General features: G+C 38.9%; 2 protein-coding genes across 3 annotated transcripts; both read right to left on the reverse strand.

Moving 5' to 3' along the window:
* Positions 1-718: 718 nt before the first annotated feature.
* Positions 719-1566, reverse strand: LOC113763226 (peamaclein-like). The gene is made up of 2 exons (XM_027306976.1): positions 1324-1566; positions 719-1159 (listed from the first exon to the last, which is right to left on the reverse strand). The coding sequence occupies exons 1-2, from the start codon at positions 1406-1408 to the stop codon at positions 975-977; spliced, it is 270 nt and encodes an 89-aa protein (XP_027162777.1). The 5' UTR covers positions 1409-1566; the 3' UTR covers positions 719-974.
* A 2458-nt stretch (positions 1567-4024) lies between these two features.
* Positions 4025-11418, reverse strand: LOC113764008. Of its 2 annotated transcripts, none has more exons than XM_027308039.1 (10): positions 11183-11418; positions 10868-10934; positions 10215-10468; positions 9305-9890; positions 8302-8961; positions 6938-7366; positions 6466-6660; positions 5376-5432; positions 4698-4760; positions 4025-4607 (listed from the first exon to the last, which is right to left on the reverse strand). In XM_027308039.1, exons 1-10 carry the CDS (start codon positions 11215-11217, stop codon positions 4521-4523), a joined length of 2433 nt encoding a protein of 810 aa, XP_027163840.1. In that variant the 5' UTR covers positions 11218-11418; the 3' UTR covers positions 4025-4520. The 2 variants fall into 2 exon arrangements, with proteins under 2 accessions (XP_027163840.1, XP_027163839.1); XM_027308038.1 differs by having other exon boundaries at positions 10868-10970.
* Positions 11419-16631: the final 5213 nt, after the last annotated feature.

Consider the following 16631-nt stretch of genomic DNA (forward strand, 5'->3'; position numbering starts at 1 on the left):
ATTCTAAATTTGCACCTCAATTTGATACTCTAATTATTTGTATCAAAATTATCGAAACTTACTTTGCAAATCACTAATTACCAAAACAACACTCTGCAATGTTGATATAAGGGAAAGAAGAAGCAAACTAATTTCTATCAGGTAAACAAAAGAGTGGACTACCTAATATTTGAGGCGCATCCATTTCACCCATTGAAAGAAATATTGCCCTTCTGTCATTTACTTTATATATATCGAACACTAATTTATTGGATTTCTTTGGTGACCTATTTCCTTTTTTTTTTTTTTTTTTTTCGAAACGATAGATGTCCTATAACCTATTTCCTAAAGAAACGAATACTGAGTACATACTATTTAATGCAAAGTTGCGTAGGAAAAAGGAGGATTTGTATGCCTTACGTGTGCGTGTTTATGGTACTTTAATTTACGCTCCTTCTTTTAGTTTCTTTAAAGCATCGGTTACGGGTAACCCAAAAACCGTAGCAGCCAGCCAGTACCATCACAAGTAGAAAATTACTGGTAGTGAAGTTGTAAAATTCTTGTCATTAGAACTAAAGAGGGGGCAGTAGAACTTCAGTAAAATTTTAGACTGAAGAAAAAGAATTATGATCAGTACTGTGATCATGGTTCGTCGTATCGGCCGATACCGATATGTATCGGTCAAATCATAACTGAAACGGAGACCACCTGCGATGCGAACCATGACTGTGACATAAGAAACACAAGAAAGTATGTACTACTACTATCATTGTCTCGAAAGAAAGAAGCCAATCTTCGTGGAATCAAATTTAAGCCAAATTCAAATACTAGAGTAACGTAAGAGGAAGAGGACCCACGTAATGGATCTCTTATTTAGAAATACATCTATCTCGATCACTGGTAACATGAGCAAGAACGATGTGTTGGACATATACTGTGAAAATTACACCTTGAACCTGAATCATGCACCTTTATTTTGTTCCTGAATCTACAGGTCAAGGACACTTGGCCTTCCCCTTGGAGTTCTTCATGTCCCTATAGCAAGGGCACTGGTGCTTGTTTCCATGTGTTCCTGAAGGAACACACTTGCATTTTCCACAGCATATTTTGCAGTACCTCAAGCATCGGTCCCGCACACCAGCCTTAGCGCACCTAGCCTTGCATTCGCGGGTGCAATACACTGCATTATTATGGACGAAATGGTGTTAGACATTCTTTTTTTTTTTTTTCCTTTTTTTAAGCGAGATTCTACGCTATACTAGTATTCTATAATTATGGTAAAGTTCGAAAGCAAGCAAACATAAAAATGAAAGAGAAGGTCAAGACGTGTTAGCTAGCTCTTACCTGAGACCCCCATTGTTGGTTCAATGAAGGAATTGCTAAGGAGAAGAGCAAAGATTAGCAGGAATGCCACAAAGAGCCTCTTCATTTTCTTTTTTCTGCTGCTTAGTTTGAGTGTTGAAGGTGATGAATTAAGCTTGACAGTATTGAATGTGATCTGTGAAGTACTAAAAGAGCAACCAGTAAGGACATATATAGGAGGCTTTTGGTGGGATGTGAGGTGTTGTTGAAGGTTTGTGATTAAGTACAGATGTGGCAAGTCGCTAACTGGTAAGAGTTTATTTGAGAGTCAGTATCATCTGATGCAACAAGGCATTGTTAATTTAATCTGATAGTTGCATGCAAAGGATGGCAAAGGTTTTACGGGGTAGGTCACTCTGGACAGGGGGACAGGTGTAGTTTGTACAAGCAGTTTCTGCTTTGAAACTGACGAGACTGTGAGTTCCTTCTTGCTGCTACAATAAATTGGCAGCAACGAGTAAATTGTGATATGTTGATGAGGTTGTAGTTGTATTTGGTATTGGCATTGAAATCGTCCATACGTGCCTCCGGGGTTTTTTCTGGGGGAGGGGGAGAAACGAGGGTGGACCGTTGCTAGTTAGATCCAATGTTTCTTGAGATGATGGTAGCCATCAATGAGTATCCAATGTTTAAGTAATACTCCCTCAGTCCCATCATTTCAATCTTTTTTTGGGAACTCAACTTTTTAACGAAATATGTAATCATTGTGTTTGGATAAGTTGGATTCAAGTAATTTTACAATGTTGTTCTCAAGTTCAAAATTTGAAAGTATGAGAAATGCATTCGTAGAATTGAAAAAAAAAAAACTACCTTTTCAAATGGCAATGTGGGAAGACTTGTAAAATATTGTATTGATTTTTAAAAAAGTAACTCTTATTTTGGGACATCTAAAAAGTGAAAATATGATATTAACAATAGAATGAAACTGAGTACAAAATAGCACTAAAGTGGTGATGAAAGGCTCTAGAGGCCATTGTGGGATGACAAAACTAGTAAAGTCGAGAAATGATATTAGCACTTCTCAAAAAATCTCAAGACACTCCTTTCTTTTTTTTGCATTACATGAAGTTTAAGAAGTGTTTTGAAGGTTTTTAAGGAGTGCTAATGAGAGTGTTTGGATCGTGAAATTATTCCAAATATTATTTCGCTTGTATCATAAACACATTTCTCAACTCACCTTTTTATATTTTTAATCACCTTTTTATCTCACATACATCACATCACAAAAAGTACTACAGTAATTATTTCAAATAATATTCTATCCAAACTTATTTTCGGTCAACTGGTATGGCATTTCAGCATTTTCGGTCGAGCTTCAGCGTTGCCCATCGCACCCATGTGGTTGGCAACCGGTTGTTACTGCTGACCATGTTAATTATAACTTCCTTTTTTTTTCTTTTTTTTTGAAGACTCTATTACTTATAACCTTTTTAACATGACGACCTGGTACAAGAGGATCAAATTCTAAATTCTCGTCATTCGACTTAAAAAGACCAAAAACGTTGCCTTGCTCACTTGCAGCATTCGATGAACGTAAGTTTTCCCCAGTTAGTAGCGGATCTAATAAGACGAAAATAAAAGATTTGGTGGTCACTGGTGGCCTGTGGTCCATGATCAAAACAAATTTTTATGAAGCGGTTGGTCATTAATGAACCAGGAAGGACACTAGCAAAAGTTAGCATTAGACACCCATACGAACGCAAGGCAATGAGCCATAGTACCTTCTTTTCTTTTCTTTTTTTTTTCCATTTTTTTGGGTTAATTACACAGTACCCGCCTAAACTTGGGGGTGAGTAATACTTCACCCCCTTGTACTTAGGAAATATACACTTTACCCCCCAATGTTAATATCTCGAAGGTTATGAATGGCGTCATCAATTTTCATTCCAAAACTAACCACAACTAATGGAGCACAATTTGTAATAGTATCCCAACAATCACTCTGTTAATTGTTGCTCAATATTTTCTACAAATAAAAGAGCAACTTGAACTCTTGCACATGCCAAACTAAAGAAGCGCATTATTCAGTCAATATACAATTTGATAAACATCCAGGAATCCAAACAAAATACACAAACTAGAAAAGCAACTAGATAGCAAAAGATGCATAAAGTCTCATGCTCATCTCATATTTCATCAAAATGCTCAATAAGAAGGGAAATACTTCGAGAGATAAGATATACAACCATCTTCAATCTCCTTGATGCTTCATTGATTAAAGGCCATCAATTGTAATTTACTAAAGGAATCATGATTTGCACTAGATAGAAGAAGTAGCAATTTTGGAAGAGTTTTAGAAGTTTTTAACTTGTTGCCAATGACATTTAAGATTATTTAGTCTTTTTTATTTTCTTTTTTTAACATTACATGAGGTTTTATTAGTTATGCGCCAATATTCCCGCCTAATGGACAAAGTTGTCCACACAAATAATATATATGGGCATTAATGTCAATTCACTAACTTTTTGTATGGAATTCTAAAATTTGATGTCAATAGGGGATAAAGTGTATATATTTTGAGTTTAGAGGAGTAAAGTGTTGCTTACCCCAAAGTTTAGGGGAGTAAAGTGTAATTAACCTTTTTTATGATAAAAAGATTTGAATGAATTCGACTCCGGTCGCCATCATGAATCAGGGCAGGCCTCCGGAATCATAAATTGCTTATAACGATACTTACAGATCATCTACTAATACAGTTCTCATATCAATAACGAGATTCGAATACATCATATTTTGTGGAAAGGGTCTGGCCTTACTAACTAAACCAACTTGTGTTGGCAGCGATAGTATCATTATACACAGAAGCGTCTGGTTGACAAGAGTCTCCTTTTGACAGCACCAAGCGCAACCCAACGCAGTACACCCATCATTAAGCACATCCAATTAAGTACACCAGCATCAGTCACTCAGGAATTGGATACATAATACTAGCTGCTGTAGCTTTGTAGTTCCCATCTATCATTCTCGTCCACTCAATTGATATTCAAGTGATGCATGCAGCAGAGAAATGAAACATCATCTCTGTCTCAAAACATACGCCCACAAACACACGTCACGGTATGCACAAGAAGTTGTACACATAAATACTGCACCAAGTTTCTAAGAATGGGGCATCATAATCGAGATCACCCTACATTGTTCTTTGTGCTTTTTACAAGCATACAAAAAGTTGATAGACATCAACCTCCCAAACCATGCAATGGATGAGAAAACCGACTATACAAGTGTACTTTCTCAAAGTAGTCATTGGATGCCAGCAAATTGACCTGCAAGATTAGTTGAAACTGTCAGGCATATCCCTTGGAATTGAATGTGAAACTTGAAACGTTCAGGGAAGATTGAATCCCAAAATTGACCTTAACGATCTCCGAATTTGAGCTTGGACGAACGTAAGCAGCCAAAATGCTCATGTTGAAATCCTGGGAAGCAACAAGAGAATTATCAATAACAAGGAAACTTGTGATCCTGAGACCACAACCGTCATGGTAATTGTAGCTTCACAAACTCATTCTACCACAAATCAAAGTGAAACTCCTTCAGAATTCGAACATATTAATTCCTATCTACATCGGTATCATCATCACAGCTAACCAATTACCTTCTCAATTGTTTACTTAATCAAATCTTACCCCTATCAACAAACAATAATCAATAACTCCTTTAAATGAAAATTAAAACAAGAGGGAGAAAAAAGAAATGAAGAATGATAAAGATAAAAGCTACAGATCTGAATACAAAGAATATAGGCACCAGTGGACTTTAAGGCTTATCAATTCATTGGACAAATAGAGTCATGATCCACAGTTTCTCAAGGTTCTGGCCAATCTACTTTGTTCTGAACAGAGGATACACCGATCAAGTTGAAGATGCTTTTACATTTTGTTTAAAAGCACTGGAAATATTCTCATACAGATGAAACAATGATTGCGATCAATCCTCTAACAGGAGAATGTACAAACAAACAAAAGTCGTAAAGTTTCATAATTGGAACTAGTGAGTAATTTAGAGGAGTATCCAGACAATGTAAAACTCACTCTAAAAGGATCACCCCTTAAAGACTGCACAAACATTGAGGCCCCTGAACCTTTACCCTGCACAATTCAACAAATAGTACAAATCTTGTAAAGTTGAATTCCAGACAAGATAACATATCTTAAGACATAACATATTCCAAAGAACCATTAGACCCATCTAGAAGCATTCTTTCAATTTTCATACATCTCAGACAAGTGTGCCACACTCTCCTTGTCATCATCATGCCTTCACATAAGCCAGTAGGTAATGTTTTTTCAAACCCTTTTTGGTTTATCTCTTTTATTTTCTCCTTTTAGTGGAGAGAAAGGGGAAGCAAAGTGCCACTGTTGAAAAGTTAAACCTCACCTTTGCGATTTAGCCACAAATATATCATTCTAACACCACAGCCACTATGTCCAGTGGAACTTTTATGTGCATCAAACTAAGTATTTGCAATGTCATATGTTAGAATACATTTGCTTCAATGCATATCAAATTCTGAGATAATGTGTGCTCTACCCTTTATAATTTTAAATACTTTCAGCATCTTCTCTTCTTTTCTGATGAAAGCATCACGTCTCATCTTACAAGGTAACGTATCTTATTACTTTGCCTGTCAGCATTATGTTAAAAGGTAATGTCATATGTTTTTGTTATAGGTTTTGTGTTTCCGTTCACAGCATTGCCACCTAGGAGTGCTTTCAATGTGACGATTGCATGTTCTGTGAACAAAAAATTCTTTGTCAAAAATATATCCATAAAATTTAAAGCTTTCTAGTGTAAACCAAAACTTATCTTAGTTCAAAACAGAATTGTGCAATGAATGAATCATTCATTTCCATACAAGAATATTTATTAGCTTAAAACATCTGCTAATAAAACACAAATGTGACAATAATTACAAAAGGAGAGCATAATAGTCAACACAGTCCAACCTACCAACAATAGATACAAACATTAACAGCTTTGAGTTATCCATCATTCAAATTTCTCCCAGAAAGATATTGTTCCCCTAATTGAATCATCTAAGCATATGCAAGCATACACATTTTACTTATTGTGCCAGTGAATGTATACTCATGAATCCCTATAACAAAAACATTGATTTACCTCCAATGAAATATCCCTAAGCCGCCTCCCTGTTTGAGCACAACAAATTCGGACAACGCTTTCATCACAACTTCCACTAATAACATAATCCCTTCCATTCATATAATAAGAACGAGTGTAGTTCTGAGAGCTTCCTGTTGAAGATATTCTAAAATCTAGATGAAGCCTTCCATCAACAGCCAATAATTGTTTGACCTGCAAAAGAGTCCTTTATTCTCACCTAAATACAATATTTTTACAGAATCCAGAGTCAATAAATTGAAATCATTTCTTTGTCTTGTCTAATCCTTACATTCATGAACCCATTTAATTGGGCTATATTTCAGAATTTCTCCAGAAGCTAGTCAAACTGCTAGTAAGAAATATTTTGCATCTGAGAGCAAAGATCCCAAATTTCAAATTCTAACATGTACACCCCAAACAATGTGGTGCTCACAGTAGAGTACTTATAGTTCACCATGCAAATTATTACCTCGTTGTCAACAGCTGAAACAAGAAGATACTGGTCATCAGGAGAAAAGCAGACCATAACATTTCCACGAGAACTTGAAGTAGAATAGCAAGGCTGGTTTGGTTTCTGTCTTAGATCCCACATCTTAACATCTTGATCAAATGATGACGTGGCAAAGATAGAGGGTGAGTGATTCGAAAACTTAACCACATTAATATGCTCTCTGTGCAAATCAGTTAACATCTGCAAGCGTCTTCCAGTGCTAATATCATACAAAGCAACATGCTTTGAGTATCCACTTGCAAGAAGCAGTTCATCGGCCGAATTGACATGAACAGATGTTAACTGATCAAAGTCATCAAAGGCAACAGAACCAGAACTGACACTTGCTTGAGACATATGATTGATCTCATACAATCTAAGCGAACCATTATCAGAACCAGCGATGAGCTGAAATTGGGCAAACAAAACAGAGGAAAGGAGAGAAAACAAATCAGGACGGACATATTATTGAAGGAACAACGAGGCTAGAAAGCCAATTCTTTTGATGAATAGGGTCTTCCTTGTAAAAGATAATCACATACAAAAAGTATAATAATAGGTGCATTTTATTCTTCCCTATGTTCTTCCATTTATCTAAGTGATGGTACTACCAATGCTCCATAAACAGTCTCAGAAAGTTTGCACAATACTGAAGATGCAGAGATCTACGGAGTCATGAAATTCTCTATTCAGTGCTATCATTATACATGATAATATATGAAATTTCAAAACTGCAAATGGTTTCCCGTGATTTTTTCAATTCGCGAAATGCAGGGGTTGAGGCTAAAAGTATTTAAATTAACAGAGAATAGCAATTCATTGGTAGCTCCATGAATTCACATGCTGACATTATTTGGGAAGTCATAGCTGATCAAGATGCTAACATGTGAAAACCACCTTCATTTTCTCTTCCTGATTTTATTGAATTTTCATTTCCAAACCACGTTTTGGCTGTCTTAGTGGTCCTTATGACATGCTGATTTAGAACCTTTCAGTTGAGTATGGGGGAGACCTGCTTCTCAGTTGTTAATGATTGAACTATGCAAAACAAAAAATGTCATTAACTAATCAGAAAATACTGACATATAGCATCCAAGAAGTACATGAAGGGCTTGATACATAAAACAACTGCAAATATCACTTCTGATGAAAATAGGAGACCATTCACAAAAAGATTGGCTTACGAAACATATCATCTTAGCAAAATTAGCAAATAACTCTAGCAAATGCAAAGGGATTGTTGATTCTATTTAGATTCAAATGCATCTGAAAATTATAGTTTTCATAAAGATACTTTTTACACTACCATATTAGTTGCTAGGCCAAAATAACAAATCACATACCTTTGATGGATACTTTTTAAGCCAACATAATCCCAGGACACTGTTCATTATTCCAAGTGATGGGATGTAACTAACAATATTCTCACTCTCATGGTTGACAACAACTACCTCACCATCCAAGGTCCCAAAAACCATAAGGCTTGAATCAGAGGGATGATACTCAAACTGCCTTGGACGGAAACTTCTTCTTTCATCTCTTAATGGGTTACCCAACCAAGATAGTGGGTGCAAGGCAGGCCATGCAGAAGAACCCATTTTGGCAGCAGATAATGATCTAGAATAGTAGGACGGTGAGTTACATGATGAATAAGATAGCTTTTCTCTTGAAGACCCAGCTTGTGTATGGGTTGCTCTTATTTCGCGCTTATACAGAATACGCACAACACTCTCTTTATTCTGTCTTTTATATGGCTGGTACTCGAAGTGTTCTGAAAAGACTGCTTTGGCTCTCTCCCGGTCAATCTTTTCAATTGGCAAGTTATCAAGATTTTTCAGATTCTGCAAGGAAGCTATCATATACTCTCGGTAATATTTCTCATAGCATATTGGTGAGGAATGACAAGAATTAAACTTCCTTGAAGCACTACATGGCATATGCTTTGAGTTAGAAGAACTTGGCAAGGGCACTTCATCTTGAACGTCCCATAATCCAAGAGAATTCTGCAATGTCATAGAGTAAGCCATTAATATGCATAAAAAAGCATCTCTGATTCTTAGCTAATTTTATTCTTGAGAATAGCTTTATTTTTGCCATTTAGGGGTTAGTACATCCTCAAGAAAGGAGCCATATTGCCATCACATTGCAACAAATGGTCCCTCCTTGATAGACCTACAGCTGTCGCCAGAAATTTTCGAAATAGATTAATATCAAATCAACAACATACTCATTCGGTTATTTAGTCCATCCCTCCTGAAGAAAGAAGGGGACAGGGGAAGGTTGGGAAGGAAGACAAATCAACAACGCATAGAGCCACTGAATATTAGCATTTATCGCATAGAAAACCTGATTTTGCAGATCAAACAATTCACCCCAACCAGGAGCATCAGGTAAAAAATGTGGCAAACAACGGTCCTGGTGATGACTTGAAAAATCCACTTCGCTATTGTCTGATGAATATTCCACTGTGCTTTGATCAAAATTTATATCGTTTGTATTCATGCCTTGCTCTTCTGCATTTGAACTTTGATATAGGATTTCTTCATCAATAGACCATGATTCTTCAGAATAAAACCTACCATCGATATAACCTGAATCATTGCTTTCATTTGCTTTTCTTTGGGATGATACACAACATCTACCTGATTCATCCAAGCAAAAACAGTTCTGAAAGCGAAGTCGAGTCAAAGATGGAAGTTTGGCTAATGCTGCACTTGTTGTCCAGAGATTAGAGATCCTTGTCTCACACAATGAGAGGAGCTTAAGGTTTGGCATACAACTAAAACAATCCTCTCGAAAACTAGTCAGTGAAGCACTGAAATCCAAACTAAGCGTATGCATATGCACAAACTTCCCCACCATGTTGAGCTTTCGAAAATGAGAAGACTTTAAGTATAAGACTTGACATCTTAACCCTCGCTGAGCAAGATCCCTACAAGTGACAATCTACAATCAGCCAGTACACATTTAAGTATTCAATCTCATAGTTCAAATCTACGAGAGGTGGTACATAATAATTAGTCGTAAACCTCATGCTTCAACAAATTACATGGAATGTTAAGCAACTACAGAGGCAATTACTAGCTTTACAGCCCTTTACTGCATGTTTCTATACCACCATTGTGGGGGTATAAGAAGGTCAGACGAGTTCAATGGCAGAAGGAACAGAGAGTCTCCTCTCAATACCAAGATGAAGAAGAAATGAAATTATACTAAAGACAAATTAACTAAGTATAGGAATGGAAGCAGTACTTACAACAAAAATTCCTTTCCAAATAATTTGTCTTGGAGATCAACAACTCGAAGCTTCTTATGTACAGCACGCATCAATGACAACACGCATTCACCACTCAGGACCCCAGAGGACTTATTACTGAAGTCCACCGCTTCAATCTCAGAAAAGTCAATTCCCGAGAGGAGATCAAGGAGGGGATGGAAATGATCATCCGTCAAGTCATCCAATAAAATCACAAGGCTAACTACTTCACTGCGGGCTTTCCTGACCTTTGCCTGAGACATGACATATATACAAGAGCTTAGGCTTGATTAAGTATCCAACAAGCTAAATTACTTGAGAAACTAGGGATCAATGCACATCGGACCATGCTGCAGAATAACTCTGTGTAAGCAAAAACATTAAAATAATAACAACAAAGGAAAATTTACTAAGGCATTGTAACACTTATAATCACAAAAACAAGAATAATAACAATAAAGGAAAACCCATAGGCAAAAGAATCCACCTCAAGGATTGCAGATTTGCTGAGATTTACTAAGGCGTTGTACCTTACATCTTAGTAAAAACAAAGAAAACAACTCTGAAACCCAACCTACGCAATAAAATCGTTATGAAAATGGAAACATTACTTAGAACTAACAAAAGTAAGCACTTAATGCATCGTTGCAGACCTTGAATAGAGCTGACAAAACGACGTTGGTAGGTACAATTCCGTGCCGCTCGCAAGAATCCAAATAGCTGAAATCAACACCAACTTTGATTACAGCGCCAATACTTTTTTAAAAAAAAAAAGAAAGAAAATGTTACACTTCAGTAATCGTAACTTAGAAACGAACAGGCAAGCTGAAATTCCTCGTATTGTAAAACAACAAAATGATAGACTTAATTCCATATAAAACCAAAAATTTACACTAGAAATCACCAGGGAGTCTAAAAAGAATTATTCGAAACCAATAAAACTGTAGATATTAGACGAGAAATACTACCGTCTTTCTAAGGTATGAATATCGATGGTGGCCATGGCAAATTTGTTGGCGTTTCTGCCTACTGCTCGACGGCGGAGGCACTGGAATTAACCATAGTACAAGATAGTACTAGCAGCAATCGTCTTTAATGGAAGAACTAGTTAACAAAAAAGTGACGGGCTAACAGTCTCCTTCTCCGTCCATTTCCATTCCTTTCCTTAAGCAGCTTCATCTTCGTTCTGAGTGAGTTTGGGAAGAGAGGTCTTTTTCCAGGTGGCCGTAATTCAGGAAGCCAAATTTTGCACTTTCTGGCCACATGGACAATGGGCCCTCAGCTCCTACCATTTGAATTTGCATCTTGGGCCATTGATATTTTTCGGGTCTCGAATCTTGGGCCGGGCCTCCACAAGTAGAAGTTGAAATTGGACAGTGAGATGTAGTAGTATTAGACATCTCCGGACAAACCTTGCCTCGTGTAATCTTTCGCGATCCACACCTTCCTAGCTCCAGCACAAGAGAATCAAGATTCCCTCGTAAAATGAAACGTCACATTTCCTCAAAGCGAAAAAAAAAGTTACATTAACATTAGTATATATTTTAGTCAGGTAAATGATACAAACCCAATTAAACATTAAAGCTCGTGTGTTTTTTCCCAAAAGAAAAAAGAAAGAAAAAAATGAAGTTTAACGTGCCCACATATTTTGATACTAGACGGAATATAAGACTGGAGCAATGACGAGTAAATTATCAACCTAAAAGCTTTCAACTAATTCATTTCCTCAGAATTTGAGCAGTTGATAGAACCACTATTAAGTGACGTTTCTGCTTCGTTTCATGGAAATCTTTAGCCCGTCCTTCAAGAATTATGCCTTCGTGAAAGTTCTATATAGTGGACGATATGGCAGCCGCGAATAAAGCACCCTTTTCTGTTCTTTTTTTTTTTTTTTGGGGCCCCATGAAGGCGTGAGATTTATACATTTTTCAGTGGAGCGCTTAAATCAGTTTGTCTTTCGCAAATCGAAATTCACGCAATTATCCAAAATTACAAAGGCTAACAAGTTTTACTGATTATTCCTGCTACAGCACAGCCTACAAGGAAATCAATCAATGACCTCAATAGGAGAGAGAATTGGGAGACCTCAAGGAAAAAAAAAAAAAAAAAAATTGACCTCAATAGGAGAGAGAATTGGGAGTAGGATGAAAGACTAGAGTAAAAAGTAGTATTCAAGATTGTGAGCCTTTGATAACTTTTTGACCTAATAATCAATAATAGTGCTGCTGTGCTCCACCTTCGTCTCGACAGCCCCATGCATCTTGCTTCTAAAAAAAGGCCATATATGCTGCTGTGCTTTTTCAGCGGCCTCCTTCCAATTCTCTAACCCCTGAAAGTGAAAAAAGAAGACGACTTCCGCATCAAGATTGTGACTAAGCTTTGGAGGGCACTACTGCATGCACCGTCGCTGGCAAATGCATTTCGCATGAGAAGATCTGCACATGTCGCGCCTGAGTAGGTAAAAGTAAAACAGCGGGGACTCATTTCCTTTATCCCCTGCTACATTTCTTTTCTCTTTTTCCTTTGTGGGGCTTCCAGTTTTTTGTTCAAATGAGTGGAGGTGTACCTTGCATATTGTCCCTGGCCTGTAATTAGTATAGTAACTTTGGATGCTATCATTTAGCAATACAGGCTTTCCTTAAATTAGTCGAATTATTGGACAGATGAGTAGACGACTTTAACCGCAACAAAATATATGGTTGCAAGTGAAAAAAGACATATAACGCCAAAAATACTCTTGATTATTTTTAATTTTTTTTTTTGCGTAATGATACATATAGTCTAACGTAACCTACTCCTACAGGGAGAACCTACTCTAGGGAGTAGCCCAACTGAACCAAAAGAACTTGACGGAAATTGAACCACCATGAGACCAAACGGATGTACCACGCACCCGTATGAATTTAGAACAATTCTCATATAGAGACACATTGATTTAAGTATGAAAAAATGCTCTTAATTTAAGTATGAAAAAATGCTCTTGATTTAAGAAAGAGTTGATTTTTTTTGTTTGCAAATTAATTTGTAAAATAGATGTTTGGATTGCATCTTTTTAAAAAGTTTTCAAAGAGAAATAACTTGTAATACTTTTTTGAGATATCATACGCTACAGTTGAAGCAAAAAAAGGTGGCTGAAAACACGCGTTCAGATAATATTCTGGGGAAGAAAAAAAGTGCACCATCAAAATTGCAATCGGCAAATTAACCGGACATTTTTTAACCGCATGCATTAGATGATTTTGTCATTTAATCTTCATTCATTTGTAGCTAATTTGACAATTGAACCGAGGTCAGGCGAATCAAATATAAATATATAATGGTTACTCTCTCAAAGAGAAAGTAACAACATTCAACTCGACGAAACCTTAAGAGCGTAAAAGTGCAATTAATTAACCCCCTAGTGATGGGTGATAAATTGATAATAATAATGGACTGCAGGCAACCTTGGATCCGAAGCAAACCAAAGTATATATGTTCTCGTGATTGTGTCGACCTTTTTCCCCCCAATAAAAATAAGCATAACAGTGACGTCCCACCTTTTTTTTTTTTTTTTGTCAAAAAAAAAATATCCGTAATTATGATGTCCCACGTAAAACATTATACCAATCAATCATTTGGGTGCGTGCAAACAATAGATGGTGGTGAAGAATTTCTTTCCATTCCTAACGTAAGAATATGATAATGATTCCGAAGTTTAATAAGTCAAGTCTAGCGTTATGAGACTTGGGAGTAAAAATAAATTGATGCCGTCTCTTCTCTTCTTTTGATAACAACAATTAGACTAAACGCTTCTTTTACAGCAAATTAATTTGACTGGCAATTCACATGTCGAGGAGCTTGTTTTAGTGTAGGAGTAATTACGTAAAAGACAAGAGCAGTAGGGGCAACTGTTTTTGGTACTTGGAAGAAAAAAAAAAAAGATTGAGGTGAATTATTGATACTGATTCATTGAGGTGATATATATGTTCAAAAATTGGGGGGCAGATATTATTATTGTATCCTCCAAGTCGTACCTTCGGACCAAGAGATTTGTGGGCAACGTTCCAAATCGAAACAAACAAACATAAGAATAAAGGGTTGTGGACAGCAACAAAAGAACCGACGGTGGAACATGCATTTCATGCAAATGGTTGTGGTATACAGCCCACGATCACATTGAGCTCTTCAACAATAGTCCACAAAAAAAAAGGGATATATAAAAAGGTACTTAATTAGGTATGTATGCTAGACTTTTGTTCATACATGAAATGAAAGTGATTAATTAGTTTGAGAGCTGCGCTTAAAACAAGGGTGCCTAGCTATCCTGATTTTCTAATCTTATCTCATCAATTAAAAGTGTGTGCTTTGCTGCAAAATAGTACTACCTACTAAAAGAATGATAATTAGTAAAAATGCTGTGGTGGATCGTATAAAAAGAAATTGGTTCCATAAAGTGGGAAAGGTGGTCAATTATATCAGGTTTCAGTCCGTCTGGAATGATATAAATGGAGTCCTATCAAACAAAAGTATAAAGTTAAACGCGTTCTTTGGGCCCTTAAACATGGGAGCTTTTGTCTTCTAATATTACCAGTGCTGCATTAATTAAATTATTACGAAATCAAATCAAAGTGATCAGCGTTATTATTGGCACCTCCCGGGACACGAAGTATGCCCACGGCTCAGAACCAAAAAAGCATATTTTAAAGCATTCATAAAAGAATCTACACAGTCAATTCCATTCCGCCAGAATACAAACTTCTTTACAGCTAAATGACAAGGCAAATCCCAAAAACAGGGAGAAGATTCATGAAATGAAACGTTGCAAGAATGGTATGTGAAGAAGCACGGAACTTCCCCGGACCGAGTTGACCTGATGAGCTCGGCGAGCTGACGGAAAGAGCGCGTCCTAAGCCTGAAAGAAAAACGAGAGAGTGAACTAACAGGGGCCCCGAGGTAGTCCCCGAGGGCGCTCCGACGGTCAAGTTAGTTTTCCGGTGAGTGGGGAGTGTACTAGCAGTAAAGCAGTCGGGAGTGAGTTGCCAATAGTGAGCGTACCTTGCGCAGTCATTGTGCGTTACTACTTATACCTTCTTAGGAGTCCGACCTCCGTACGCTTCGGGACTTGCCCTGGATAGCTCCCAATCCCGTGCTGAGGGGGATTCTTCCCGCCCTCTGCAGGGTAGCTCTCGGGAGCCCCACGGAGCCCTAGCCGCCGCGTGACCTGGGCTGGTTCCCCATGGGCCCGGGTCCAAACCCAGCTCGAATCGCCCTGGGCTGCCACGTGTACAGGCCCAGGACGGGGCCTCTGCACTAGCCCCCTAGATTAGGTCAGGCTCCCAGGCAGACCTGATCTATTCCCTTGCCACGTGGAAGCCCATCATCGCACTGCTCTGCCGCGGTCACCTCCGGTGCAGTGCTGACATTGGGAACTGAAGAAGCACGGAACTTCCCCGGACCGAGCTGACCTGATGAGCTCGGCGAGCTGATGGAAAGAGCGCGTCCTAAGCCTGAAAGAAAAACGAGAGAGTGAACTAACAGGGGCCCCGAGGTAGTCCCCGAGGGCGCTCCGACGATCAAGTTAGTTTTCCGGTGAGTGGGGAGTGTACTAGCAGTAAAGCAGTCGGGAGTGAGTTGTCAATAGTGAGCGTACCTTGCGCAGTCGTTGTGCGTTACTACTTATACCTTCTTAGGAGTCCGACCTCCGTACGCTTCGGGACTTGCCCTGGATAGCTCCCAATCCCGCGCTGAGGGGGATTCTTCCCGCCCTCTGCGGGGTAGCTCTCGGGAGCCCCACGGAGCCCTAGCCGCCGCGTGACCTGGGCTGGTTCCCCATGGGCCCGGGGTCCAAGCCCAACTCGGATCGCCCTGGGCTGCCACGTGTACAGGCCCAGGACGGGGCCTCTGCACTAGCCCCCTAGATTAGGTCAGGCTCCCAGGCAGACCTGATCTATTCCCTTACCACGTGGAAGCCCATCATCGCACTGCTCTGCCGCGGTCACCTCCGGTGCAATGCTGACATTGGGAACTGAAGAAGCACGGAACTTCCCCGGACTGAGCTGACCTGATGAGCTCGGCGAGCTGATGGAAAGAGCGCGTCCTAAGCCTAAAAGAAAAACGAGAGAGTGAACTAACAGGGGCCCCGAGGTAGTCCCCGAGGGCGTTCCGACGGTCAAGTTAGTTTTCCGGTGAGTGGGGAGTGTACTAGCAGTAAAGCAGTCGGGAGTGAGTTGCCAATAGTGAGCGTACCTTGCGCAGTCATTGTGCGTTACTACTTATACCTTTTTAGGAGTCCGACCTCCGTACGCTTCGGGACTTGCCCTGGATAACTCCCAATCCCGCGCTGAGGGGGAATCTTCCCGCCCTCTGCGGGTTAGCTCTCGGGAGCCCCACGGAGCCCTAGCCGCCGCGTGATCTGGGCTGGTTCCCCATGAGCTCGGG

Source organism: Coffea eugenioides, chromosome 2 (assembly GCF_003713205.1).
Source record: "Coffea eugenioides isolate CCC68of chromosome 2, Ceug_1.0, whole genome shotgun sequence".
NCBI lineage: Eukaryota > Viridiplantae > Streptophyta > Magnoliopsida > Gentianales > Rubiaceae > Coffea > Coffea eugenioides.

Bases quoted from the DNA above. Each gene is read 5' to 3' on its own strand.
- LOC113764008 (XM_027308038.1), bottom strand. From the start codon at position 11,217: ATGGCCACCATCGATATTCATACCTTAGAAAGACG. The intron at 10,971-11,182 runs GTAGTATTTCTC...TTTTTAAAAAAG, and splicing joins ATTCATACCTTAGAAAGACG to TATTGGCGCTGTAATCAAAG. The intron at 10,469-10,867 runs GTCTGCAACGAT...GTCATGTCTCAG, and splicing joins TTTTGTCAGCTCTATTCAAG to GCAAAGGTCAGGAAAGCCCG.
- LOC113763226 (XM_027306976.1), bottom strand. From the start codon at position 1,408: ATGAAGAGGCTCTTTGTGGCATTCCTGCTAATCTTTGCTCTTCTCCTT. The intron at 1,160-1,323 runs GTAAGAGCTAGC...ATAATAATGCAG, and splicing joins ACCAACAATGGGGGTCTCAG to TGTATTGCACCCGCGAATGC.